We start from the raw sequence: 27111 nt of genomic DNA, 5'->3' as shown, positions 1-27111 counted from the left end.
TTTAACAGGGCCAGTCATTGTAGTACAGCACCCCTGGAGCAAACAGGGTTAAGTGCCTTGTTCAAGGGCAACATCCGTTCGTTTACTGGCCCAACTCTCTAACCCCGAGGATACAAGACGATATATGTAGCACATCGCTATAATGATGGGAGTTTGGTGGTGTCATGTCAGAGGCCTGTGTGAGTCCGAGTAGTCCTGTGTGGAGTTGACTGTGTGTGAGATGTAGACGGCCCTACAGAGGAATGGAATCCCATATCCCAACATGACTAAATATTCTCCTGACACCACCATGTAACCTACATTATTATACATTACTGTATGTACTGTGGTTGTCATGGGATCCATCCCTTTATGACGACATGAGTCTCTGGTTGGGAGCTTTGGTAGCTGCCGCTGATTGCCGGGCAGTGGGCCCCTCTACAGCCTCAGATTCAGACTTCAACCAGTCAGTGGCACGGGTTTAGGACGCATCCGGACTTTCCCTCGACACACAGACCTGGGTCCAATACGTATCTCTCCCTATTCCCTAGACCCACTTGAATTAGCTTGGAGTTTGCACTTTTGGGACTATTCCATTGGTTTCATGTGTTCAGCACAGCTCAAAAACATCCTTTTAAAGGCATCTGACATAATATATTTGACCCGTGTCTGCTCTACATAGTATACTTTAACTAATAGAACCATATTCATTCAGGTGGGTCACTGATAAAGTATATTTTTCCAATACTGTACAACCTGGTCACTGCAGTGTAAAGCAACCCCCTTCCTACCAAATAACATATTTACATGCAAAGCTTTCACAAATATATCAAAAAGCACTAATTGGGTCTAGAGCGGGCAGAGAGCCGGTTGTTGCAGAGATATACAGTATGTGTGTCATGCAGGCCAGGTGGTTATGTCCTCGTAGAAAAAGCATTCTAGCAGAATGGCCTATTTTACACATCCTGGATGTGTGCCAGCAATGCTTAAGTATCAGCATCAACCTGCCCTTTTCTACAATATCCATATTGGTTTTACTGGAGCCATTCGGCTATAAAAGATGATTGACTATGTACACATGCCGCTATGGTTAGTTAGGATGGGGCCAGAGAGAGAGGGAGGGAGCCAGAGAGAGGGGGAGGGAGACTGGGAGAGAGGGGAGGAGACTGGGAGAGAGGGGGAGGGAGACTGGGAGAGAGGGGGAGGGAGACTGGGAGAGAGGGGGAGGGAGACAGAGAGAGGGGAGGGAGACAGAGAGAGGGATGGGGATAGAGAAGGGGAGGGAGACCGAGAGGGCCAGAGAGAGAGGGAGGGGGCCAGAGAGAGAGGGGGCCAGAGAGAGAGGGGAGGGGGCCAGAGAGAGAGGGGAGGGGGCCAGAGAGAGAGAGGGATGGGGCCAGAGAGAGAGAGGGAGGGGGCCAGAGAGAGAGAGGGATGGGGCCAGAGAGAGAGGGAGGAGACTGAGAGAGAGGGGGAGACGGAGAGAGTGGTATGGGGCCAGAGAGAGAGAGGGGAGACGGAGAGAGGGGGATGGGGCCAGAGAGAGAGGGATGGGGCCGGAATGAGAGTGAGGGAGACAGAGGGATGGGGCCAGAGAGAGAGGGATGGGGCCAGAGAGAGAGGGATGGGGCCAGAGTGAGAGGGATGGGGCCAGAGAGAGAGGGATGGGGCCAGAGTGACAGGGATGGGGCCAGAGAGAGAGGGATGGGGCCAGAGTGACAGGGATGGGGCCAGAGTGACAGGGAGGGGCCAGAGAGAGAGGGAGGGGGCCAGAGAGAGGGGAGGGGGCCAGAGAGAGAGGGAGGGGGCCAGAGAGAGAGGGAGGGGGCCAGAGAGAGAGGGATGGGGCCAGAGAGAGAGAGGGATGGGGCCAGAGAGAGAGAGGGATGGGGCCAGAAAGAGAGAGGGATGGGGCCAGAGAGAGAGGGAGGGGGCCAGAGCGAGAAAGAGAGGATCCACAGAACCGTCTAGTTGGCATGGTCAGCTGTAATATTTAGCACACTACTTCTATTAAGCTGACCTGTCAATCACATCAAACCACTAGACTCTCAGGAGTAACCACATACAGAGAGACAGACTAATATAGCGACACACACACACAGAGAGAGACAGAGAGACAGGGGAGAGAGGCCCATAGAGCTAGATACTATTGAACTACATATGTAACGTAGTAGTGCACTGTAGGGAATAGAGTGCCATGAGGTCAGTGGAACAGACCAGAGAATATGGTGCCATGAGGTCAGTGGAACAGACCAGAGAATAGCAGGAAGAGGGTTAACTGGGACAGTGGCAGGAGAACACTAGCACTACTGCCAATATTTGGAGGACTTTTGAAGCGGTTACTCTCCCTCCATGGTAATGGCAACCTGCCTGCCCACTACAAGGACAACACAACAATATACACATTGATAAAGTCATTTCTCAGAAGCTTTGCATGCACATGCAGTATTACAAAATACAGTTAGATCATCATAGAGTATATAGACCTATTGAAAAAGTGTAAAAATCCAGTCATTAAATTGGTTGAGGTTAACATGGTTGTAGTAGGTCAAGGACAGGGCAGTGAGATGATCCATTTACAAAGAAGATGCTCCGTCTCCATTTGGTCTCCCCTTTTCTGGGAAGAAAACAGGTATTTGTGCACCGAATAGAACGTTAGACAAAGCTCCTCCCACTAATAAATGCTCCTAGTTTGGAAGTTGCGGGGTTGAGGTGCGTATTTTGGGTCACATTAGTTGGTCTGATCAAAATGCTGCCTCCTGCGGATTCTGAAGAAGTGGTCAGCTATTGCACTGTGGCTGCTGCCAACTTTTAGTTGATTGCAGGTCACAGAGGAATGGTGTGGTGTGAGCATTAGGAAGAGAGCCAACAATACAATGAAGACCTGCACACCCGTGGTGCAGCAGTAGTGTTGTTGAGTCTCTGAATGGGTCATCTTACTGATTCAACACATTTAAAAGAAGCGTCCCTGATTCCCCAAACATTTCCATTAAAGAATAAAAGCCTTTTCCATCATGATTGTAATTCTTCAATCTCAATCTTCAAACTACAAGCCCTTATTCAAGGGCAAATACAGAAAGAAAGGACCACACAGACAGAAAAGTACAGAAAAACAGTTTATAAAAAGCATCTGAAGATCCAAAGATCCTTCCTTGCCCTAAACAACAAATGTCCTCCCTCTTTCGAACCACCGCATGAAAGAGAAAGGAGGCAGTCATTCTAGCCTTGCACTCTCATGGGGGCCAAAAGTGGCCCCTGAACTTAATAGTACATTTTCATCATTTGAATGAAGATGGAATAAAGATCCCCAGACAAGAGGAGGCTGGAGACATTCCATCATAGCTGTGTCTCTACACACCCAGAGTCAAAATCCAACTCAAACTCATCAAGGCACAGTCACACTCCAGGTTCCCATAAAAAAACATCCTCTATTTCACATGACTTAACATTCCTGAAAGCAGTCAGAGGGACAGCCCTCACTCCCCAAACCCCAGAACACAACAATACTGTCCAACCCCACTAACACAGTGGGAGTGACCAGACAGACATAACCTGCTCTCATGGTTTGTTGTTGGAAGTCCTGTTAGAATGTGTTGTTATTGACCTTCTGGTTGTGCTTGTACAATACAAGCCATATTCCCATGACTATTCTGATAACTAGCAACCTACTCTCTTAAATAACCTTTGTACTTGTTTGTTACAGGTGATCATCTTGTGTCATTTATGAAAAATACATCAGCAATTTTTTTATGATTTCCTTTACTTTAAAGTCGTGCTGTGTGTGTGGCCAATAAATCTCCTCTTCATTGCTTTGCGGTCCATTTAACCAAGACACATACACACAGTATTGTGCCAGTGCAGTGGGTCTCTGTTCAGCCCAGCCTAGCCCACCTGCCATTGGCTTATTGTTGAGCAATACCTCTGAGGAGCACAATGAATCCAGTGTCAGAGAAGAGAGGGACAGAGCTAGAGACAGAGGGATGGAGCGAGGAGGGAGTGACCGAGCTAGGGACAGAGGGATGGAGCGAGAAGGGAGTGACAGACCTAGGGACAGAGGGATGGAGCGAGGAGGGAGTGACAGAGCTAGAGACAGAGGGATGGAGCGAGGAGGGAGTGACAGAGCTAGGGACAGAGGGATGGAGCGAGGAGGGAGTGACAGAGCTAGGGACAGAGGGATGGAGCGAGGAGGGAGTGACAGAGCTAGGGAGAGAGGGACAGAGCTAGTGACAGAGGGACGGAGCTCGGGAGAGAGGAGAGGGACGGAGCTCGGGAGAGAGGAGAGTGACGGAGCTAGGGAGGGAGGAGAGTGACGGAGCTAGAGAGGGAGGAGAGGGAGACGGAGCTCGGGAGAGAGGAGAGTGACGGAGCTAGGGAGGGAGGAGAGGGGGACGGAGCTCGGGAGAGAGGAGAGTGACGAAGCTAGGGAGGGAAGAGAGAGGGACGGAGCTAGGGACAGAGGAGAGAGTGACGGAGCTAGGGAGGGAGGAGAGAGGGACAGAGCTACGGAGGGACGGAGTAAGGGAGGGAAGAGAGAGGGACGGAGCTAGGGAGAGAGGAGAGAGGGACGGAGTTAGGGAGAGAGGGACGGAGTTAGGGAGAGAGGGACGGAGCTAGGGAGAGAGGAGAGAGTGGCGGCGCTAGGGAGGGAGGAGAGAGGGACGAAGCTAGGGGCAGATACAAAAGCCCTAGAAGGCCAGAGGGAAGACCCCTGCCAGGCGCTAGCACTAACTACCTGGCTAATCAAAAGAAGTGGTTTGAAGGTCAGATCCAGGATAGGGCTAACTGGGTACGGCTGGAATATTAATGAACATATGGACATTGTAAAGACCACTTAGCTTATCTAAACTATGTACATACCTAACTTTAGACTTTGTTACAAAACTTGAACTGTAACTAATCTCAGCCCATATCCTCAGAATCCATCACACTGCCCTCAGCATGGAGAGGAGACCGCTGGTAGTGAGAGACAATGTACTGTATGTATGTATCTATGTATGTATCCGGGTACCCTGTGTGTATCCGGGTACCCTGTGTGTATCCGGGTACCCTGTGTGTATCCGGTACCCTGTGTGTATCCGGGTACCCTGTGTGTATCCGGGTACCCTGTGTGTATCCGGGTACCCTGTGTGTATCCGGGTACCCTGTGTGTATCCGGGTACCCTGTGTGTATCCGGGTACCCTGTATGTATCCGGGTACCCTGTATGTATCCGGGTACCCTGTATGTATCCGGGTACCCTGTGTGTATCCGGGTACCCTGTATGTATCCGGGTACATGTTGGTTTGCCATGTTGGGGATCCTCCTCGTCATAACTCTGCTAGCTTGATGTCACGCTTCCATCATTTGAATGCTGCTGCCTTGTTTGAACCAGTTTTAAATCAACAGGGAGCCCAACCCCTTAACGGCAGGAGCAGCAGTGTATAAACACAAGAGAACAAAAGCCCTTTATGATCTACACACCACTGGTGCACTCCACACCCCCATGTTCCTAATATGTATTCATGTCACCCACTTAGCCACTACAGGGAACTCCTACAGGCCATGTTCAGTTGCCTCATGTTTTCTAATGTTGCAGATAGAAATGCCATGAATAGATCCAATGTGCTTCCTTATTCAACTACATGTCAGAGGCATATTTCTTCAACATAACATATTGCTATCTGAACGTTCCAAAACATTGCGTCCTGCTGAACACACCTGGCTTCTCTAACACGTGTTCATAGTGAGAAACCATTTCCCAGGGCCGACTGAATGAAGCAAACAAATCCTTCTACTATGACTGCTCCCTCAGATTCCATCCATTCAGCTCCCTTCTGTTCCGTTCTACTGACTGATGTAAATGACGGATGATATCATTGAACCTGAGGCCTTTAGGGAAATCCAGTGTACCATACATTATATCCCAGTTTCTTCAGTTGCATGACAGTTAAACACAGTTACCACAACTAGCTGAAAACTATACGTTTCAGAAAGGCAACGTAATGTAGGCTTATCGGGTGGATGGACCGTTCATACAAGAACTGGGTTTAAACCAGTCTGAACTCAATAACACTGTAGCTATATGATGTATTTCAAAAACATCATTATCTATTACACGTGAACAACATTTTAGCTTGCATTTCCACTATGTTCAGCACTATATCTGGTAGAATTGGAATCTGGTCGGTTGATATCTACTGAAATAAGCTACAACACGCTGATATGCGACGGTACATAATATAATGCGAGAGGAAAAACCACAGTGTTGGTGGCGACACACCAAGTTCTCTGCTGAGAGATTTGCCTCGACGCAGGTGTTTTATTGTCATGTTCTACTACAGTGTAACAGAGGCCATAGGACATTATTGTGAAATCGCATTGGACAAAAGGTTGCACCCCCCTGCATTCCCTGCTACCCGAGTGCACAGCACCACTAAGTAACTCAGCCTCAGCCCTGTAGAGGCTGACACAATCTCCACACAACAACGGGAACATAGAAATAGAATCTAGAATGCTATTTCTTATAACAGAGATACCGCTTATTCAACACAATTTTAAAAAGCACCACAGTGTAAGTAACAGGGCATGGAGTTAGAGATAAAACAATAGATTCCCTGGGGGGGGGCATGGAGTTAGTGTAAAACAATAACAGGGCATGGAGTTAGAGATAAAACAATAGATTCCCTGGGGGGGGCAGTGTAAGTAACAGGGCATGGAGTTAGAGATAAAACAATAGATTCCCTGGGGGGAGGCAGTGTAAGTAACAGGGCATGGAGTTAGAGATAAAACAATAGATTCCCTGGGGGGGGGGGGGAGGCAGTGTAAGTAACAGGGCATGGAGTTAGAGATAAAACAATAGATTCCCTGGGGGGGTAAGTAACAGGGCAGTGTAAGTAACAGGGCATGGAGTTAGAGATAAAACAATAGATTCCCTGGGGGGGGGCAGTGTAAGTAACAGGGCATGGAGTTAGAGATAAAACAATAGATTCCTGGGGGGCAGTGTAAGGGGCATGGAGTTAGAGATAAACAGTGTAAGTAACAGGGCATGGAGTTAGAGATAAAACAATAGATTCCCTGGGGGGGGTAAGTAACAGGGCATGGAGTTAGAGATAAACAATAGGGGGGCAGTGGCATGGAGTTAGAGATAAAACAATAGATTCCCTGGGAGGGGCAGTGTAAGTAACAGGGCATGGAGTTAGAGATAAAACAATAGATTCCCTGGGAGGGGGGGCAGTGTAAGTAACAGGGCATGGAGTTAGAGATAAAACAATAGATTCCCTGGGAGGGAGGGGCAGTGTAAGTAACAGGGCATGGAGTTAGAGATAAAACAATAGATTCCCTGGGGGGGGCAGTGTAAGTAACAGGGCATGGAGTTAGAGATAAAACAATAGATTCCCTGGGGGTGGGGGCAGTGTAAGTAACAGGGCATGGAGTTAGAGATAAAACAATAGATTCCCTGGGGGGCAGGAAGTAACAGGGCATGGAGTTAGAGATAAAACAATAGATTCCCTGGGGGCAGTGTACAGGGCATGGAGTTAGAGATAAAACAATAGATTCCCTGGGAGGGCAGTGTAAGTAACAGGGCATGGAGTTAGAGATAAAACAATAGATTCCCTGGGAGGGGCATGGAGTTAGAGATAAAACAATAGTGGGGGGGGCAGTGTAAGTAACAGGGCATGGAGTTAGAGATAAAACAATAGATTCCCTGGGAGGGGGGGGGTTAGTGTAAGTAACAGGGCATGGAGTTAGAGATAAAACAATAGATTCCCTGGGGGGGCAGTGTAAGTAACAGGGCATGGAGTTAGAGATAAAACAATAGATTCCCTGGGGGGGGGGGCAGTGTAAGTAACAGGGCATGGAGTTAGAGATAAAACAATAGATTCCCTGGGGGGGGCAGTGTAAGTAACAGGGCATGGAGTTAGAGATAAAACAATAGATTCCCATGGGTTAGAGATAAAACAATAGATTCCCTGGGCAGTGTAAGTAACAGGGCATGGAGTTAGAGATAAAACAATAGATTCCCTGGGGGGGGGCAGTGTAAGTAACAGGGCATGGAGTTAGAGATAAAACAATAGATTCCCTGGGAGGGGGTGTAAGTAACAGGGCATGTGTAAAACAATAGTAACAGGGCATGGAGTTAGAGATAAAACAATAGATTCCCTGGGAGGGGGGCAGTGTAAGTAACAGGGCATGGAGTTAGAGATAAAACAATAGATTCCCTGGGGGGCAGTGTAAGTAACAGGGCATGGAGTTAGAGATAAAACAATAGATTCCCTGGGGGGGGCAGTGTAAGTAACAGGGCATGGAGTTAGAGATAAAACAATAGATTCCCTGGGAGGGGGCAGTGTAAGTAACAGGGCATGGAGTTAGAGATAAAACAATAGATTCCTGGGGGGGCAGTGTAAGTAACAGGGCATGGAGTTAGAGATAAAACAACTAGATTCCTAAAGGGGCATGGAGTTAGAGATAAACCCACTAGCCTAAAGGCGCACACACACACATCAAGCTAATTGCGAGTATGACAACTTTATAAGGTTGAAGAGAATGCTATTGCAAATAAGACAAATGTTTTTAATCAGGTGTCTTTCTCCAACTGCTAAATGACACTGGCAGATAGATATTATAGAGGGTTATAGTGTGTGTGTGTGAGAGAGACAGAGAGAGAGAGAGCGAGCATTTGGGTATTAGGTTGTGGGGTTCACCTACAGTAACAAAACAAGCTGACAGTATTCTCCTAAGAGCTGCAGGGTTACAATAACCACAGTGTTCCTTTAGCAGTAGAACAGACAGATCCATCGGTTCCTCCGTAAGCATGTGAACATGAGTATTTTTTAAACAACAATCCGTTGACATAATAAAATGGCAGTTTTAGATCATCTGGGTCAGGGATGGGCAACGATGATGATGATGGTGGGGGGTCTGCGTACACACATCCATACCCCCACACCGCGAGCAAAACATTCTTGACAGAGGAGAGAGATTTTTTTTAATGTGAGTTTGGTGCTATTCTAGACATGTGCCATGGGGCCAGAGAAGACCACTGTGTGGTCCTGTGTTGTTTTGCATCTAATTTCCTGCAATTCTAGACATTTTGCCATAGGGTGGAGAGAAATGTTTGCAGGATTTAATAGGATATATCTGAGTGAGACTGACTAACAAAATCATTGGAGGGGCCCCCGGCCAGTAATTCCACCATGATAACAAGTCTAGATAACTGGCCGCTAAACATTTTAGCTGATATAGGCTAATTGAGTGACTGAAATAACAAGAGAAATTGAACCTGGTGTATTCTACTATTCTAACTCTCAACAGTAAGTTGAGACTCGACTGAGTTCCCCCAAAAATGTATCCGAGGGCCTTCAGAAGGGGGGCAGTGGGCCACCAGGTGCCCATCACTGATCTAAATATAGTTTAATCTTGCAGAAACTCCAATGACATGATTTAAAAGCACAGTGACTTTGAATGTGCGACCGAGGCCATACCATGTCGACAACATTGGTTTAGCCTACACTTGAATGAATGATGCAACACTTAAACTATGGTCACCCTTCTTGGCGTTATACTGAACTCGTCCACTGGGTGGAGGATAGATTTTTAAAGTGGATAACATTTAACTTAATAAACAGTCAAATCAGAGCTCCATCTACTTAAACATTCTGATAAAAAGACAAAAATAGAAAAGGGTTGGGAGAAATAAAGGCTATATAATCCCGGAGGAGGTACGGAGGAAGCTGGGTTGTGAACAGAGTGGGTTTACTAGTGTTTATATAGCTGGTGTTGGACTGTGTGTTGACTTCTTTCTTGTGTGTACTTCTTTGACCTTGTTATATTGACCTTCATATAAGAGTTTCTGGGTGTGTCCCGAAATGTGCATACTCCCATTCATGGATTTAAAAGCATAGGATTGGTGTAAAAAACTGGCAGGAGAGAGTTCACACCATTGTTAAATCCATGACCGGAAATGTGCAAGTCCACACTTTGGAAGAAGGCTTGCGGTGCGCAGCCTTAGAACAGCCAGAGTGTCTGAGCTAACAGACAGAGAGAACTAGCTAGGTGACAACAGAGTGATTCCAGAAGAGTTCACAATCTACCACGTACAGTAATGTCCCTTTCAAAGTGAGTCAACCTCCCGCGTCCAAGCCAACCAGGTGGCCAGTCTCATCAGGAGGAAGTGGAGTGGGTGGGGACCCAGGTAGCTGCACCAGTGGACCGGCCTCTGCCACCCATCAATCACACAGTTTTTTACTACTTATGAAGCCCATAGAGTGATGTGCTGGCCGAACTGGAGTGAGTGTAGTGTGCCGAGTTAAAGAAATCTCCCAAAAAGCTTCCCATTTTCCAACAAGGAGGTCTGGACCGGTCACAGTATGGTACAGGTGATGTTACCATGCTTACTTCACCAATATTCTCTCAGACCTGAAAGGTCAACACAAGAGTGAGTAGGGTGAGAGAGAGTGAGATGTTCACCCCGACCCAACAGGAACTGCCACATACTGCCTTTAAAAGTGTTCATTCACGTCACACACATACAATAAAAGTTCTTGCTTCACTTTTGGTATTGGAAAGGAAAGGAAAAATTGAGCGGATACCCTCCATCTTGTAGGGGACCTACGGGCTTTGGTAAAGTCTGGCGCCCGTAAACAAACCGTTAGCAATATGAACTAACTCCGGATGGAAGAAGAGGAGAATTTGCAGACCCATTTTAAGTCGGTTGATTGTTTTGCCCCAAAGTGTGTGGGAGGGGTGTAATGTTTTGTGTTCTTAGTGAGCAAAAACAGTCCTTTTTGTGCTTTCAATACACCAAGAAGAATAGATACAGAGAAATAACAACATTAGGGAAAATGGCACATAAAAAAAAATACAAAATAAACTTTTTGGTTGCAAGTAAATGTGACCAAAACCCTCACTGTAAATAACTATATTGAAATGTTTCCTTTCTTTTGATCAACACTCCCTGAAAGAAAATGACCCTTTTTAGCTTCAGTCAACTGGATATATATATATAAAATGTAGATAGAAAACTGTGTGGTCCTGTGTTGCGGTTGTGATGCAGTGTTGGGGTGTAGGGCTCATTGCTGCTGGCAAGGTTGGTCTGTTCTGCACCCCGAATGTGTATTTGTATTTTTGCTGTTGTTGCATTGATCCATTTAACCCCACTAGGGGGTGCTATCCACCCCTCCCTCTTCCCCCTGCCGAGTCCAGACACAAGATACATTCCCTGGGGTGAGGACGGGGAAGAGAGGGGGGGGCCTGTGGTTGTAGAGATCCAGAGCACCCAGTAGAAGAAGCAGGCCAGTGGGGAAAGAAGGAGTCTACATGGGAAACAATGATTTTCCCTGTTCTCTTTTTATTTTGACCTTCTCTCAAAGCAAAAAAAAGCCCATTCTCAATTTTTAAAAATACTGAGACGTTCTGGAACAAAATTTGCCTCTTTTCTGGTCCCTTCATGGCTGACCTGACAATTAGGTCCGAGGTTATTTTTGTTCCCCGGTTGGAAGTCTTGGGAGGGAGCTGGAGTTAGCTTGGGATATACTCCGAACAGTAGGAGGCTACACCCCCTTGGTCCTGATGGGGTGGGTCAGGAGGGGTCGGGTTATGGTTGGGGTGGAGTGGACCAGGACTGTAGAAGGGTGTGACAACGTTGGTTTTGGAGTGACAACGCATGCGTAGGACGGGAACAGAAAGCAACACCCCTGGTTCCCACGGGGAACCCTCACGGTTGGTCGGTTACTTGGTTGGTTCAGTCGGTAAATCTCTGGCAGGCTTTCTTCCATCGGCAGGCAGTGCACCACATGTCCCTGTTCTCCATTCCGTACACTTTACGACACTTCTTACCCTCACCACGGGACTTACGGCTGGAGAAATGAGAATATGGTCAAATATGTTTGTTAACACTGCCTGGTTTATAATGAGAGAAAACATCCAAAATGTTGATCATTGATGTATAGTTTATACAAGTGGGGAAAACATAAAACATGGTTCTGGTAAGTTGCTTCATTCCTATGGAAGACATGGTTGCCATCTCTAAATATGGATTCAATGTGGGTTTCCTGTGATTTCAGGATCCCCGAAGCTTAGAGGTCATCAGTAAAAGTTCAGCTGGTAAAGGTCATTGGTACCTGAGTGAGCCAGTGGCTCTGGGAGGGGAGGAGAGGACTGCTATTGTCTGGGACCGCTGCTCCCCAAAGCTCTGTGTCCGACTGTGGGTGGGAGATGCCTGGAGAGAGAGAAACAGAACAGGACCAGAGCCATCAGAACACAGAAATAGACAGAGAACATGTATTTGAATACAGGCACAAAACAACAGAAAACCACTGGTATGCTTGAGAGGCTGTGTGTGTGTGTGTGTGTGTGTGCGTGCGTGCGTGTGTGTGAATCCCTGTATGTGCACGTTTGTGTGTTTCTTCTACTCACAGCAGTGCCAGTGAAGGTGACAGGAGGTGACTGCCAGGAGATACTGAAGGTCGAGCTGCTGCTGGGGGTGAAGGAGGTGGAGGCAGCAGAGCCTGGGGCAGCAGAGCCTGGGGCAGCAGAGCCAGAGAAGGGGATGGTGACTGGAGCTGTGGCCTGGGGAGGGGAGGGACAGCCACAAGTCAGTCACACCTTTAAAGACCAGTGTGAAGCATCAGTCAATTAAGTCAATTAACAAATCAATCAATCAATGGACCTATCAACCAATACGCCAATCAAACAATCGAACTAACCAACCGTCAGCCAAGCACTCAATCAATTCAATTGAATTGCAAATACTATAAGCACTTCGCTACTTTGGAGATCAGAAGGTGTGGCCAGTAGTTTTGTGGGTGCATTTCTCACCTGGTAAGCGTGCTCTGCGTGGATGAGGTAGAGGGCGCTGGGGGCAGAGCGACTGAGGGGCGTGCTGTTGGAGTGGGTGTGGCTGTGATTATCCTTGTTCCCATTGGTCCCGTTGCTGCCCTCTGCAGGGGGTCGTCTGTGGTGGTCATGGGGGGGAGAGATGGGGGAGAGTACGGAGGGGGAGACGGGGACAGGCTGCTCAGACCGTCAGCGACTGAGTCTGTGTTGAGTTTGATCTCCGAGTAGTAGAAATCCTCCTCTCCGTCACTGCAGTCAGAGTCACAGTTACGCCTGTGGGAGAGGAAAGGGTTAAAACTAGGAATGTTAATATCAGCATTTATCTTTGATTAGATGAGCCCTGCTCTTGTCATTACAGAGAAATGATGATTGGGGCAGTTTGCTGGTCCCATGACTAATATCAGGTTATGAACTACCGAATCTGATCATGTTCATAAAGTGATTGACAGAGAAACTAAAGCAAGCTCATTGAGATGGATAATTGTTTCCCATTTTGAAGTAGACAATTTTCTTTGTCACGATTGGATGATCCCTCCTGACGATCTGGTTGGACATGACTCCAACAGGGTCACCAGGAGTGATCAGCCAATGAAGTTGGAAGTCCCACCCAGTTGACTACATTAAAATGGTGGAAGCACTCAATGGCGTTGCCAGGCCTTTTGGCCACCAGAGGCCTCTATCATTCTTTATGAGGAAACTTCATCAGAGATCGACTGGGGAGAGCTGGCTCTGAAATGTGTCATTATGTCTCCCTCATCCCCATTGTAGCACAGACAGTAGACCTTACCATCACAGGCCTGGCAAACAAACACTCCTCAAACACTGTTCTGTCTGTCAGGGAAGTGGGGTGGCGGTCTTTAAAGGTATAATAACCACTGTGGTTATTATTGTGCTTTAATTGACTGAGTGTAAATGTCATATGTGTGATAACATTGTTCTGTTCTGTCCTCATTTATCCCTGGCCTGTCACGTTGTGCCAAGTGGAGAAAATGTTACCATGGTGATAATACCACAAGGATTAATTTGCTCTTGTGTTTTGACAATCCCAGTGAAAGGAGGTGCCCAAGGTTCAGCTGGACCACTGCCAGCCAGGTTATATTTGAGATTATTCAAAGTAGCCACCCTTTGCCTCGATGACAGCTTTGCAAACTCTTAACATTCTCTCAACCAGCTTCATGAGGTAGTCACCTGGAATGCATTTCAATTAACAGGTGTGCCTGGTTAGGAGTTAATTTGTGGAATTAATGTCCTTCTTAATGCATTTGAGCCAATCAGTTGTGTTGTGACATGGTAAGGGTCACAAAGACCAAGTCCATATTATGGCAAGAACAGCACAAATAAGCAAAGAGAAATGAGTCCATCATTACTTTAAGACATGAAGGTCAATCAATCCGGAATATTTCAAGAACTTTGAAAGTTTCTTCAAGTGCAGTGGCAAAAACCATCAAGCTCTATGATGAAACTGTCTCTCATGAGGACCGCCACAGGAAAGGAAGACCCAGAGTTCCCTCTGCGTCAGAGGATAAGTTCATTAGAGTTACCAGCCCCAGAAATTGCAGCCCAAATAAATGCTTCACAGAGTTCAAGTAACAGACACATCTCAACATCAACTGTTCAGAGGAGACAGCGTGAATCAGGCAGTCATGGTCGAAATTGCTGCAAATAAACCACTACTAAAGAACACCAATGAGAAGAAGAGACTTGCTTGGGCCAAGAAAAACGAGCAATGAACATTAGACCGGTGGAAATCGGTCATTTGGTCTGATGAGTCCAAATTTGAGATTTTTGGTTCCAACTTTGTGAGACGCAGAGAATGTGAACGAATGAACTCGGCATGTGTGGTTCCCACCATGAATGATGAAGGTGTGATGGTGTAGGGCTGCTTTACTGGTGACTGTCTGATTCATTTCGAATTCAAGGCACACTTAACCAGCATGGCTACCACAGCATTCTGCAGCGATACACCATCCCATCTGGTTTGCACTTTGTGAGACTGTAATTTGTTTTCCAACAGGACAATGATCCAGACACACTTCCACACCTCCAGATTCTCAAAAGATTTTACAGCTGCACCATCGAGAGCATCCTGACGGGTTGCATCACTACCTGGTATGGCAACTGCTCGGCCTCCGACGGAGTCGGACCACAGAGTGAAGGAAAAGCAGCCAACAAGTGCTCAGCATGTGTGGGAACTCCTTCAAGACGGTTGGAAAAGCTTTCCTTATGAAGCTGATCGAAATAATGCCAAGAGTGTGCAAAGCTGTCGTCAAGGCAAAGGGTGGATACTTTGATGATTCTCAAATATAAAATATGTTTTGATTTGTTTAACACTTTTTTGGTTACTATATGATTCCATATGTGTTATTTCATAGTTTTGATGTCTTCACTATTATTCTACAATATGGAAAATAGTACAAATACAGAAAAACCCTTGAATGAGTAGGTGTTCTAAAACTGTTGACCTGTACTGTATACATGTCAGAGTGAGGATGAAAGAGAGGAGTAAAAAAAGTGTGAGGGAGAGAGTGAGTGATGTCTATAACAGTATGTGTCTTACCCCAGGTGAACGGTCCGGATGTGTCTCTGTATCCCAGCAGCCGTGCTCAGAACCTTCCCACAGTTCTTCCACAGACACTTAAACATCACCTTCATGGAGTTCTGTACATTACACACAGGAGGAAAGACAGAACGACATTCAACATCAGACACTTAAACATCACCTTCATGGAGTTCTGTACATTACACACAGGAGGAAAGACAGAACAACATTCAACATCAGACACTTAAACATCACCTTCATGGAGTTCTGTACATTACACACAGGAGGAAAGACAGAACGACATTCAACATCAGACACTTAAACATCACCTTCATGGAGATCTGTACATTACACACAGGAGGAAAGACAGAATGACATTCAACATCAGACACTTAAACATCACCTTCATGGAGTTCTGTACATTACACACAGGAGGAAAGACAGAACGACATTCAACATCAGACACTTCAGCCTTTTCTCACTCAAAATCACATTTTATTTGTCACAAGCGCAGAATACAACTGGTGGAGACTTTACCGTGAAATAGTAACACAAGAGGAATCAAATACACAAGAATGGAGCTGTAAACAGGGGGTACCAGATCAATGTGGAGCTATATACAGGGAGTACCAGATCAATGTGAAGCTATATACAGGGAGTAGCAGATCAATGTGGAGCTATATACAGGGAGTACCAGATCAATGTGGAGCTATATACAGGGAGTACCAGATCAATGTGGAGCTATATACAGGGAGTACCAGATCAATGTGGAGCTATATACAGAGAGTACCAGATCAATGTGGAGCTATATACAGGGAGTACCAGATCAATGTGGAGCTATATACAGGGAGTACTAGATCAATGTGGAGCTATATACAGGGAGTACTAGATCAATGTGGAGCTATATACAGGGGGTACTAGATCAATGTGGAGCTATATACAGGGAGTACCAGATCAATGTGGAGCTATATACAGGGAGTACTAGATCAATGTGGAGCTATATACAGGGGGTACCAGATCAATGTGGAGCTATATACAGGGAGTACCAGATCAATGTGGAGCTATATACAGGGAGTACTAGATCAATGTGGAGCTATATACAGGGGGTACTAGATCAATGTGGAGCTATATACAGGGAGTACCAGATCAATGTGGAGCTATATACAGGGAGTACTAGATCAATGTGGAGCTATATACAGGGGGTACTAGATCAATGTGGAGCTATATACAGGAAGTACTAGATCAATGTGGAGCTATATACAGGGAGTACCAGATCAATGTGGAGCTATATACAGGAGGTACTAGATCAATGTGGAGCTATATACAGGGAGTACCAGATCAATGTGGAGCTATATACAGGGAGTACTAGATCAATGTGGAGCTATATACAGGGGGTACTAGATCAATGTGGAGCTATATACAGGGAGTACCAGATCAATGTGGAGCTATATACAGGGAGTACTAGATCAATGTGGAGCTATATACAGGGGGTACTAGATCAATGTGGAGCTATATACAGGAGTACCAGATCAATGTGGAGCTATATACAGGGAGTACTAGATCAATGTGGAGCTATATACAGGAGGTACTAGATCAATGTGGAGCTATATACAGGGAGTACCAGATCAATGTGGAGCTATATACAGGAGGTACTAGATCAATGTGGAGCTATATACAGGGAGTACCAGATCAATGTGGAGCTATATACAGGGAGTACTAGATCAATGTGGAGCTATATACAGGGGGTACTAGATCAATGTGGAGCTATATACAGGGAGTACCAGATCAATGTGGAGCTATATACAGGGAGTACTAGATCAATGTGGAGCTATATACAGGGGGTACTAGATCAATGTGGAGCTATATACAGGGAGTACCAGATCAATGTGGTGCTATATACAGGGGGTACTAGATCAATGTGGAGCTATATACAGGGAGTACCAGATCAATGTGGAGCTATATACAGGGAGTACTAGATCAATGTGGAGCTATATACAGGGAGTACCAGATCAATGTGGAGCTATATACAGGGAGTACCAGATCAATGTGGAGCTATATACAGGGGGTACTAGATCAATGTGGAGCTATATACAGGGAGTACCAGATCAATGTGGAGCTATATACAGGGAGTACCAGATCAACGTGGAGCTATATACAGGGAGTACTAGATCAACGTGGAGCTATATACAGGGAGTACTAGATCAACGTGGAGCTATATACAGGGAGTACCAGATCAATGTGGAGCTATATACAGGGAGTACCAGATCAATGTGGAGCTATATACAGGGAGTACTAGATCAACGTGGAGCTATATACAGGGAGTACCAGATCAATGTGGAGCTATATACAGGGAGTACCAGATCAACGTGGAGCTATATACAGGGAGTACTAGATCAACGTGGAGCTATATACAGGGAGTACCAGATCAATGTGGAGCTATATACAGGGAGTACCAGATCAATGTGCTGTATACAGGGAGTACCAGATCAATGTGGAGCTATATACAGGGAGTACCAGATCAATGTGGAGCTGTATACAGGGAGTACTAGATCAATGTGGAGCTATATACAGGGAGTACCAGATCAATGTGGAGCTATATACAGGGAGTACCAGATCAATGTGGAGCTATATACAGGGAGTACTAGATCAATGTGGAGCTATATACAGGGAGTACTAGATCAATGTAGTACTAGATGGAGTACAATGGAGTACTAGATCAATGATGCGAGGTATTTGAGATAGATATGTACATGAAGGCAGGGTAAAGTGACTAGTCATCAGGATAGATAATAAGGTATTTGAGATAGATATGTACATGAAGGCAGGGTAAAGTGACTAGGCATCAGGATAGATAATAAGGTATTTGAGGTAGATATGTACATGAAGGCAGGGTAAAGTGACTAGGCTTCAGGATAGATAATAAGGTATTTGAGATAGATATGTACATGAAGGCAGGGTAAAGTGACTAGTCATCAGGATAGATAATAAGGTATTAGAGATAGATATGTACATGAAGGCAGGGTAAAGCGACTAGTCATCAGGATAGATAATAATAAGGTATTTGAGATAGATATGTACATGAAGGCAGGGTAAAGTGACTAGGCTTCAGGGTAGATAATAAGGTATTTGAGATAGATATGTACATGAAGGCAGGGTAAAGTGACTAGTCATCAGGATAGATAATAATAAGGTATTTGAGATAGATATGTACATGAAGGCAGGGTAAAGTGACTAGGCTTCAGGGTAGATAATAAGGTATTTGAGATAGATATGTACATGAAGGCAGGGTAAAGTGACTAGTCATCAGGATAGATAATAAGGTATTTGAGATAGATATGTACATGAAGGCAGGGTAAAGCGACTAGTCATCAGGATAGATAATAAGGTATTTGAGATAGATATGTACATGAAGGCAGGGTAAAGTGACTAGTCATCAGGATAGATAATAAGGTATTTGAGATAGATATGTACATGAAGGCAGGGTAAAGTGACTAGGCATCAGGATATATAATAATAAGGTATTTGAGATAGATATGTACATGAAGGCAGGGTAAAGTGACTAGTCATCAGGATAGATAATAAGGTATTTGAGATAGATATGTACATGAAGGCAGGGTAAAGCGACTAGTCATCAGGATAGATAATAAGGTATTAGAGATAGATATGTACATGAAGGCAGGGTAAAGCGACTAGTCATCAGGATAGATAATAATAAGGTATTTGAGATAGATATGTACATGAAGGCAGGGTAAAGTGACTAGTCATCAGGATAGATAATAATAAGGTATTTGAGGTAGATATGTACATGAAGGCAGGGTAAAGTGACTAGGCTTCAGGATAGATAATAAGGTATTTGAGATAGATATGTACATGAAGGCAGGGTAAAGTGACTAGTCATCAGGATAGATAATAAGGTATTAGAGATAGATATGTACATGAAGGCAGGGTAAAGCGACTAGTCATCAGGATAGATAATAATAAGGTATTTGAGATAGATATGTACATGAAGGCAGGGTAAAGTGACTAGGCTTCAGGATAGATAAGGTATTTGAGATAGATATGTACATGAAGGCAGGGTAAAGTGACTAGTCATCAGGATAGATAATAAGGTATTTGAGATAGATATGTACATGAAGGCAGGGTAAAGTGACTAGTCATCAGGATAGATAATAAGGTATTTGAGATAGATATGTACATGAAGGCAGGGTAAAGTGACTAGTCATTAGGATAGATAATAAGGTATTAGATATAGATATGTACATGAAGGCAGGGTAAAGTGACTAGTCATCATGATATATAATAAGGTATTTGAGATAGATATGTACATGAAGGCAGGGTAAAGTGACTAGTCATCAGGATAGATAATAAGGTATTTGAGATAGATATGTACATGAAGGCAGGGTAAAGTGACTAGTCATCAGGATAGATAATAAGGTATTTGAGATAGATATGTACATGAAGGCAGGGTAAAGTGACTAGTCATTAGGATAGATAATAAGGTATTAGATATAGATATGTACATGAAGGCAGGGTAAAGTGACTAGTCATTAGGATAGATAATAAGGTATTAGAGATAGATATGTACATGAAGGCAGGGTAAAGTGACTAGTCATCAGGATAGATAATAAGGTATTTGAGATAGATATGTACATGAAGGCAGGGTAAAGTGACTAGTCATTAGGATAGATAATAAGGTATTAGATATAGATATGTACATGAAGGCAGGGTAAAGTGACTAGTCATTAGGATAGATAATAAGGTATTAGAGATAGATATGTACATGAAGGCAGGGTAAAGCGACTAGTCATCAGGATAGATAATAAGGTATTTGAGATAGATATGTACATGAAGGCAGGGTAAAGTGACTAGTCATTAGGATAGATAATAAGGTATTTGAGGTAGATATGTACATGAAGGCAGGGTAGTGACTAGTCATCAGGATAGATAATAAGGTATTTGAGATAGATATGTACATGAAGGCAGGGTAAAGTGACTAGTCATCAGGATAGATAATAAGGTATTTGAGATAGATATGTACATGAAGGCAGGGTAAAGCGACTAGTCATCAGGATAGATAATAATAAGGTATTTGAGATAGATATGTACATGAAGGCAGGGTAAAGTGATTAGGCTTCAGGGTAGATAATAATAAGGTATTTGAGGTAGATATGTACATGAAGGCAGGGTAAAGTGACTTGTCATCAGGATAGATAATAAGGTATTTGAGATAGATATGTACATGAAGGCAGGGTAAACTGACTAGTCATCAGGATAGATAATAAGGTATTTGAGATAGATATGTACATGAAGGCAGGGTAAAGTGACTAGTCATTAGGATAGATAATAAGGTATTAGATATAGATATGTACATGAAGGCAGGGTAAAGTGACTAGTCATTAGGATAGATAATAAGGTATTAGATATAGATATGTACATGAAGGCAGGGTAAAGTGACTAGGCTTCAGGATAGATAATAAGGTATTTGAGATAGATATGTACATGAAGGCAGGGTAAAGTGACTAGTCATCAGGATAGATAATAATAAGGTATTAGATATAGATATGTACATGAAGGCAGGGTAAAGTGACTAGTCATTAGGATAGATAATAAGGTATTAGATATAGATATGTACATGAAGGCAGGGTAAAGTGACTAGTCATTAGGATAGATAATAAGGTATTAGATATAGATATGTACATGAAGGCAGGGTAAAGTGACTAGTCATTAGGATAGATAATAAGGTATTAGATATAGATATGTACATGAAGGCAGGGTAAAGTGACTAGGCTTCAGGATAGATAATAATAAGGTATTTGAGATAGATATGTACATGAAGGCAGGGTAAAGTGACTAGTCATCAGGATAGATAATAAGGTATTTGAGATAGATATGTACATGAAGGCAGGGTAAAGTGACTAGTCATCAGGATAGATAATAAGGTATTTGAGATAGATATGTACATGAAGGCAGGGTAAAGTGACTAGTCATCAGGATAGATAATAAGGTATTTGAGATAGATATGTACATGAAGGCAGGGTAAAGTGACTAGTCATCAGGATAGATAATAATAAGGTATTTGAGATAGATATGTACATGAAGGCAGGGTAAAGTGACTAGTCATCAGGATAGATAATAAGGTATTTGAGATAGATATGTACATGAAGGCAGGGTAAAGTGACTAGGCATCAGGATATATAATAATAAGGTATTTGAGGTAGATATGTACATGAAGGCAGGGTAAAGTGATTAGGCTTCAGGGTAGATAATAATAAGGTATTTGAGGTAGATATGTACATGAAGGCAGGGTAAAGTGACTAGGCTTCAGGATAGATAATAAGGTATTTGAGATAGATATGTACATGAAGGCAGGGTAAAGTGACTAGTCATCAGGATAGATAATAAGGTATTTGAGGTAGATATGTACATGAAGGCAGGGTAAAGTGACTAGTCATCAGGATAGATAATAAGGTATTTGAGATAGATATGTACATGAAGGCAGGGTAAAGGGACTAGGCTTCAGGATAGATAATAAGGTATTTGAGATAGATATGTACATGAAGGCAGGGTAAAGTGACTAGTCATCAGGATAGATAATAAGGTATTTGAGATAGATATGTACATGAAGGCAGGGTAAAGTGACTAGTCATCAGGATAGATAATAAGGTATTTGAGATAGATATGTACATGAAGGCAGGGTAAAGGGACTAGGCTTCAGGATAGATAATAAGGTATTAGATATAGATATGTACATGAAGGCAGGGTAAAGGGACTAGGCTTCAGGATAGATAATACAAGTCAAATAAAGAACAGAGTAGCAGCAACAAATTATTTAAAAGTGTGTGCGAGCATGTTGTGTGTATGTATGTGTTTGTGTTGTCGCTGTATATGTGTGTGGGTTTTGTGTCAATGTACCTCCCTTACAGAGAAACAGAGTGGTAAGAGCTCTGCCATTCATCCCATCCTCCATTAGTCAAACTAACATGTGGCCAGGGACTCCCACCAACCCACCTGTCTGCCCCATTCAGTCTGAGGAGGCTGGTGTAACTTGCGGGGTGGTGAGAGGAGAGCGAAGGAGGAGGTCTGCGTGTGTGTGTGTGTGCGTGGGTGTATGCCTCCAGTTGAAAGCCGTTGGGCCTGATGAGGATAGAGGTGTCTTAATGCTCTGATCCCTCGTCATAGATGGGTGTCAGGTGGCCGTCTATTTGGCCATTGTTCAGGACATTCATTTAATTTACAACAGAAGATGTTTTACATTTTTTCTTCCTGATGACAACTAATACACTCGTCATCATCTCCTGCTTGTGTGTGTGCGTGTGTGTTGGTCCTTCAGTAACAAAACCCCTGTGCAGTTCCACATTCCAGCAGCACACAGTTAATTAAAAGAGAGCTGGTGAACGAGCATCATTGTGTTTGACTCAGAGGAGGACAAGAAGAGCAACACTTGGCTCCAGTTGTCATGGGTGATTATTTCACATGTAACCTGAGGGAAGTTTTCTGAAAATATGGGGAACAATGAAAACTAGACTTGTGTCTGAAGCCAATATGGAGAACTAGAGTCAGAAGTTGAAAGAGGAACATAACACAGGGAGACACCAGACAGACATGTCCCGTGCCCCTCCAGGAGAGGGAGAGTTCCTGTGGTGGATGGTTTTCTTCAAGCTGAGAACAGTTCATTGTTAATGACAACATATAGCCAATAATGTAATAGAATAGACTAGTCTTAAATTAAAAGATATCAGCAGACTCTTTTACAGAATACTCCTTTAAAATCAAATCTGAATATATTTTATTGCACTGTTGCATGGCTGTCCTCAAATCAAACTATACTCTGATTTAGACTCCTCCTGTCTCCATCTACCCCTTTCTCATTCTCTTTGTGTCTGTCTCCATCTCTCAGCACACCCCCTCTAACTTTCTTTCCACCCCCCCCCATCTCTCTCTCCATCCTCTCATTCTTTAGAATCAGTATCCAATTAAGAGATGAGGGGTGCTGTGCGTCTCTCACCAGAGCTATCCTATTGATCTGATGAGACGCACAGCACCCCTCATCTCTTAAATGGATACTGATTCTAAAGAAGGAGGAGACGGAGGAACAATCTTCATGTTTGCCAGTGAAGATATTAAAATCATTAATTTCAATGTTAGATGGGCCCATGTGTGGCTGTAAAGTAATTAAGCAGGATAAATGCCTGGAGTCGCAGGGCGGGAGGGTGTGTGTGTGTGTGTATGTGTGTCAGTATAGTCTGGGACTGGACAGCTAGACAACAGAGCTTCAGCATCCAAGAATTCCGCTCCCCTGATAAGAATGAGAGACAAAGAAAGAGGGAGAGAAATAAAGGAGGGAATATTCAGTCATTAATTCATGTAAATGAGGAGAGTGACAAAATGGTGGCCATCAACGGAGTAAATAAATGAGTGTGGAAGCGGGAGCGTTCAGCTACTCTAAGTGGCCATAACATGCTGCTGGGTCCATAACATGCTGCTGGGTCCATAACATGCTGCTGGGTCCATAACATGCTGCTGGGTCCGCCCAATTAGTGTTCATGGTCTCCTCTAGTGGTGTTTGTGCTATGTGGTGGCTCAGAGACGACATCAGGCGTCGCCACGTGTCTAAGGATCAGTCTGTCACTTTTACCCCGTGTCCCAAATTCTATCTCAGTCAGCTTGTCATCTCCCAATGTCACAGAGTTCAAGAAGGAGGTATTACAGTAGCTAGCAGGAACTCCCTTCTTTTGGGACATCCTCTGTCTTGTCCAGATCACTGATACACTGATACTGCAGTACAAGCCCTTCTTAAATCAACCTACTACCAATTCAAAATGTACAACAGGCAGAAGTGTTTCAAACATTGATCTAATCAAGTGTTGGTTCTGTGTGGTCCTCAGAGGACCAAAATAGCATGATAATGTTAACTGTTTTCGGGTTATCCTATGGGTTATCCTATGGGGTATCCTATGGGTTATCCTATGGGTTATCCTATGGGCTATCCTATGGGCTATCCTATGGGCTATCCTATGGGCTATCCTATGGGTTATCCTATGGGTTATCCTATGGGTTATCCTATGGGTTATCCTATGGGCTATCCTATGGGTTATCCTATGGGCTATCCTATGGGTTATCCTATGGGCTATCCTATGGGTTATCCTATGGGTTATCCTATGGGCTATCCTATGGGTTATCCTATGGGCTATCCTATGGGTTATCCTATGGGTTATCCTATGGGCTATCCTATGGGTTATCCTATGGGTTATCCTATGGGCTATCCTATGGGTTATCCTATGGGTTATCCTAAGGGGTATCGAGTGTATCCACTTGTGTGGCTAGAATTGTATTTTTAGATGGCGAAATTAAATTGGTCTATCCACCTTGCGCTTGCGTGGGATTGGCTCGTCGAAGAGCAGGCTGCTGCCATCCTGTTCGTCGATGGCGTCGTCGGGGGGCGGGCCGTTGACGCTGGACATGCGGAAGGGCTTGAAGCTGTCTGCAGATAGCGGTGGGGAGGGGGTGGACGGGTTGGACTGGTCACTAGGGCCGCTCCAGCTCCAATAGCCACTACTGCTGTAACTGGAGGGGGTGAAGCCCCCACAACTCTCCTTCCACGAGCCATTCAGACCCTCTGGGGGGGGAGAGAGTGAGAGAGAGTCAGAAAAGTACTCAAACTTAGTACTCAACTATTTAGGAGTCCTCTAAGCAACAATTGTCACTGAGAAGACATCATATGATTCAGAAACACATGCATCTAACGGTGATTTCCAGCTGCATCGACTTTCAACGTATGCAGCAGTTTTAATAATACTTTATTTTAAGCACGTTTCAAGTCATACTTTAAAACAAACAAGACTAAAATTCCACTAAACATTATGGAAGGCTAACCAGAGAACACACTAAACATTATGGAAGGCTAACCAGAGAACACACTAAACATTATGGAAGGCTAACCAGAGAACACACTAAACATTATGGAAGGCTAACCAGAGAACACACTAAACATTATGGAAGGCTAACCAGAGAACACACTAAACATTATGGAAGGCTAACCAGAGAACACACTAAACATTATGGAAGGCTAACCAGAGAACACACTAAACATTATGGAAGGCTAACCAGAGAACACACTAAACATTATGGAAGGCTAACCAGAGAACACACTAAACATTATGGAAGGCTAACCAGAGAACACACTAAACATTATGGAAGGCTAACCAGAGAACACACTAAACATTATGGAAGGCTAACCAGAGAACACACTAAACATTATGGAAGGCTAACCAGAGAACACACTAAACATTATGGAAGGCTAACCAGAGAACACACTAAACATTATGGAAGGCTAACCAGAGAACACACTAAACATTATGGAAGGCTAACCAGAGAACACACTAAACATTATGGAAGGCTAACCAGAGAACACACTAAACATTATGGAAGGCTAACCAGAGAACACACTAAACATTATGGAAGGCTAAACCAGAGAACACACTAAACATTATGGAACCAGAGAACTAAACATTATGGAAGGCAGAGAACACACTAAACATTAAACATGGAAGGCTAACCAGAGAACACACTAAACATTATGGAAGGCTAACCAGAGAACACACTAAACATTATGGAAGGCTAACCAGAGAACACACTAAACATTATGGAAGGCTAACCAGAGAACACACTAAACATGATAACAGACTTATTAGGGAGGTAAACTCGATGGGGGGTGAAAGCTAAGACAACAGATCATTCGGTGTGAATGTGCTATTGGAAGTGTGTATGGATTGTGAGGTTCTGACATGGAGAGGGATGGAGTTCCAGAGTTCAGGGGCTGCACTGCTGAGAGCCCCGTCTCCCATGGAGCAGAAGCTGGTGGGATGGATGGTGTGGAGGCCAGCGTCGAAAGAGTGCAATTTTGAGTGGCACAACAAACAAGACCTCATTTACAGTTGCTTCACTCCAGGGACTTAGTTGAGACGTCTTGCGATTGATATAATGTACATTACAGCAGATGAAGAGAAACTCTCCTTTAGATATCACCGTGACAAACCACTCAGCACTTCTAATTCAATCTGAAGGTGGAGACGGAGCAGAGAGATCAAAGACAGCATTCATCTTTACCTGGTGGGAGAGCTGCACTCAGGAGATACATACAGTATGCATCTCTACAGCTGCACTAGTCTCACCATGTCCTCATCATGACGTGACCTCAGCAAGGGGAAAACGACACGTACAGACGCTAGCTATCATGATCACCTCCGCAAATGTTTGTTTGATCAAATGTTTGATTGTTGCCGTCTTGGGACAAAACTCAGTGGTTAAAGAGAATCTTAATTTATTTTACCTTGATTTAAACTAGGCAAGTCAGTTAAGAACAAATTCTTATTTACAATGACGGCCTAGGAACAGCGGGTTAACTGCCTTGTTCACGGGCAAAACGACAGATTTTTACCTTGTCAGCTCAGGGATTCGATCTAGCAACCTTTCGGTTACTGGCCCAACGCTCGAACCACTAGGCTACCCTGCTGCCTTAATGGGATCACCAGTATAAAAAGAGGATAGAATAATAAATGATATAAAACCAGGTTTGGTCGACTCACCGCTGACTTTGACTGGGGGGCTCCTGACCAGTGGACTGCTGGACAGGCTGGTCAGAACCATTGCAGCTGTCACCTTGTCCATGTCCACTTCCTCCTCTGACTTCCTGTTAAAACAACAACAAACAGAGAATATTACTGTGCATGAAAACACAACAACAACAACAAACAGAGAATATTACTGTGCATGAAAACACAA

At 44.2% G+C, this 27111-nt stretch overlaps 1 protein-coding gene across 1 annotated transcript in view; it reads right to left on the bottom strand.

Moving 5' to 3' along the window:
• Positions 1–8514: 8514 nt before the first annotated feature.
• LOC115128644 (zinc finger protein 704) overlaps positions 8515–27111 on the bottom strand; it is a 96928-nt gene continuing 78331 nt past the window's right edge. Inside the window, 8 exon segments of the mRNA XM_029658691.2 lie at positions 8515–11812; positions 12077–12174; positions 12372–12524; positions 12774–12964; positions 12967–13064; positions 15349–15449; positions 24696–24946; positions 26916–27019. Coding sequence (XP_029514551.2) covers positions 11698–11812; positions 12077–12174; positions 12372–12524; positions 12774–12964; positions 12967–13064; positions 15349–15449; positions 24696–24946; positions 26916–27019 — 1111 coding nt within the window. The 3' untranslated portion in view covers positions 8515–11697.

This window comes from Oncorhynchus nerka, linkage group LG4 (genome assembly GCF_034236695.1).
Source record: "Oncorhynchus nerka isolate Pitt River linkage group LG4, Oner_Uvic_2.0, whole genome shotgun sequence".
NCBI lineage: Eukaryota > Metazoa > Chordata > Actinopteri > Salmoniformes > Salmonidae > Oncorhynchus > Oncorhynchus nerka.
The sequence above is the reverse complement of the archived record's forward strand: the minus strand, read 5'-3'. Positions and strand labels throughout refer to the sequence as shown.